The sequence below is a fragment of the Zingiber officinale genome, chromosome 8A, assembly GCF_018446385.1.
Source record: "Zingiber officinale cultivar Zhangliang chromosome 8A, Zo_v1.1, whole genome shotgun sequence".
In the NCBI taxonomy this organism is placed as follows: Eukaryota; Viridiplantae; Streptophyta; class Magnoliopsida; order Zingiberales; family Zingiberaceae; genus Zingiber; species Zingiber officinale.
Genome location: NC_056000.1, coordinates 68328271 through 68331146, shown reverse-complemented (window position 1 = coordinate 68331146; position 2876 = coordinate 68328271). Strand labels below are relative to the sequence as shown.

Genomic DNA, 2876 nt, shown 5'->3' with positions numbered 1-2876 from the left:
CGGTCAAAACAGCTCAAGATCCATTATAATTGGGTGAAAGTCCAGCGCGGTTTTCTTAAAATCAGGATCATGCTTGGTAATTTAATGGAAAGTTAGTGGCTACTAATAAAGTCGTTAATTTTAACGTTGATTTACCTGACGAGTGACGTTGCTGCGGGGTTAGGGTTTAGTTTAGTTAAATTTATATAATGTTTCTTTCTTATGCTATCATAAATTTATTGTGTTTGTTTAATTTTTTTAATGAATTCATCTTGACTGCCTTAATTTACTTTTATTTATTATTATTACTTTTTATTCTTTCTTTATTCGGTGTAAATTTATCATTTACTTTTTTAAATTATTTTTTTTTAATGAATGAATCCAGTCAGTATTATTTATTTTCTTGAATCACGGGCATGCATATTACTTTCCATTTTTATTTTTATTTTTATTTATTTTACAATTGATGTAAATTTATAAAGAAAAAAGTGTTATTTTTTACCAGCTGATAAACTTGATTTTTTTTTTCCACTTAACGTTTTTGTTTAAATTTAAGTATCTACGTAAATGGGCGCTTTTAGTGAGTTTGGATTTGATTATTAAAATTAAATCCAAAAAGTCATCCTTAGCTTCTTACTATTATTATTAATAATAATAATAATAATAATAATAATAATAATAATAATAATCTTAGGCAAACTTTTTAAATATTTTCATAAAAGATGTGACAAGAATTCGATCCATCTTCAACAACATATATTGTTTGATGCAAAGTACGTAGGGGAAGAAGTCTAAATAAAGTTTGATGCAAAATTGTTCCCCAATACAGTTTGTCGTCACTACTTACTACTTGACACAAAAAAAAGACGACAGCACATAGGCGTTGGCATCATCAAGAAACTGCGTACTTAATTTTTTTTTATGAGTTTAGTAAAAGTGGTCTCGAAGTGTTGGACATCGTAGCGGTATTGTTTAATCTGGCGCTTCAAATCCTTCACAGAGATCACCATGTTCTTTACTATATCTGGAACTGAAACCCGTACTGATTCAACCTTCACCGTCGAAAAATCGTCGGGCATCTTCTTCTCAAACTCTTCTCGGAGCTTAGAGACACACTCCGTCGTCTGATAACGAAGAGTGCGGAGATTACCCGCCAGCGGAGCCAGTCCCTGCATCATCAACTGGACCATTTGTTTCTCCTCACTCAATTTCTGCTCCTTCTTGTCTAATGCCGATTCAGCAAACGGCTCCAGTATTTTGATCCCCGTTGCCACAGCACTTGTCACGGTGCTGACCACCGGTTTGTGGAATAATGCATATAAGATGGAAAGAATTAACATACCGACGATGATGAATACGACGAAGAAGTTGCAAGCCGAGCGCCACAGCTCGATTGACCTCTGCCTCTTAGAGATGCTGTCCATTTGTTGATCGAGTAAGGTCGTCGTCTTCTGCATTGCCTTTTCCACTTCCTCAGAACCACGCCGATTGACGTAGTCATGTAACTTTTTTATTTCTATAGAAATGGCTTTGCGAAGTGATTGGAGCGCACTCTTACTCATTTTGATTTCCCTCGCACCGTCCACACTGAAAACCCAATACAAGCTGTTTACGTTGAAAAGAAATGTGCAGATCTCCTTGACAGTGGCGTTTAGTTGGCGTTTGATTTCCAAAAAGATGACATTCCGGTAATAGTTGAGAATATTTTGTAAATTTTCATTCTGCTGAATTAGCTCATTATATTCGAAAGATGTTTCAAAGAAATCAGATTCTGCACACTGGGTAACCACAGCCAACCCATCAATTAATTTAGAAAGGCTTTTAATTTAGAAAGGAAACCTGCGCACTAAATAATTAGAAGAAAATAAAAATCACCTAAAGAATTAGGTATTAGGAGAAGGATCGTGTACCTTTCTTCCTCTCCAGTAATCTGTCTCCAGGAAGCGCCGCGGGGAGCAATCTGAAAAAGGTAAGAGCGGAAGAAGTTGCGCTCGATTACTTCTTACCCGAGAGATTGGTGCTCCGCTCTCTTAAGTAGAGTTCCGCCAATGAACATATCATGCCAGGTTCTTGTTATATTTTTTAAACGAAATGTTTCGACAACGTAAAAACACTAAGGTCCTGTCATTTGAGCAGAGCAGTTCGTGTCGATGTTGCAATCTTCTTCCAAAATTAAACAGCATGGAGCTTTGTTAGGAGACACAACAGCTACAAAGAAAAAGATGATTTCGATTAATTTAGAAAGAAAATCTGCACACAACTTCTATTAATAATCAGAAGAAAATAAAAAATCATCTAAAGAATTAGGTATTCGCGAGAAGGATCGCGAATGTTTCTTCCTCCGCCTCCCTCTGCCTCCGGGAACCGCCGCGGGGAGCCATCAGAAAAATCAGCGATGAAGACTGCTCTGTTGCTTCTCAAACAACAGGTAAAAAAGCGGAAGCGTAGAGAGCACGCTGTCCAACGGGACTCACGCCTTCAGCTTTTTTACTTGCGAACCGCTTTATGTCGTCCGTCCGATCTTGACTTCGGCGATTCTACGTCAGCGAATCTCGATGCAATGGACTTGCTCTCACTTACTTATCGGGATAATCTGAATTAGAAAATTATATATTTATTAAATAAAAAAAATCCTTATACTACAATTGGACAATAATAAAATTATCCGTTAAAATTTGGCCTCAATGCTTCTACACGGCGACTCTAGTTATCGAACTTCTTGTTGAACTCTTTCACACATCTGATGCTTCATTGCAATTACTTGTTGGCCTGGGTAAAAATCAAGATGACGTCTAATTTTTTTTTTTAACTATCAAAAGGACACTCTACATTTATTTTTCATGTATTTAGCAGTCAAGTAATTGGGACAAAAATAATATTTTTTTACTAAAACATGG

General features: G+C 36.3%; 1 protein-coding gene across 2 annotated transcripts; it reads right to left on the bottom strand.

Moving 5' to 3' along the window:
- Positions 1 to 702: 702 nt before the first annotated feature.
- LOC122009383 lies at positions 703 to 2517 on the bottom strand. Of its 2 annotated transcripts, none has more exons than XM_042565510.1 (2): positions 1890 to 2517; positions 703 to 1566 (listed from the first exon to the last, which is right to left on the bottom strand). In XM_042565510.1, the coding sequence occupies exon 2, from the start codon at positions 1539 to 1541 to the stop codon at positions 888 to 890; it is 654 nt and encodes a 217-aa protein (XP_042421444.1). In that variant the 5' UTR covers positions 1542 to 1566; positions 1890 to 2517; the 3' UTR covers positions 703 to 887. The 2 variants fall into 2 exon arrangements, with proteins under 2 accessions (XP_042421444.1, XP_042421445.1); XM_042565511.1 differs by having other exon boundaries at positions 703 to 1757; positions 1890 to 2465.
- Between the last annotated feature and the right edge of the window lie 359 nt (positions 2518 to 2876).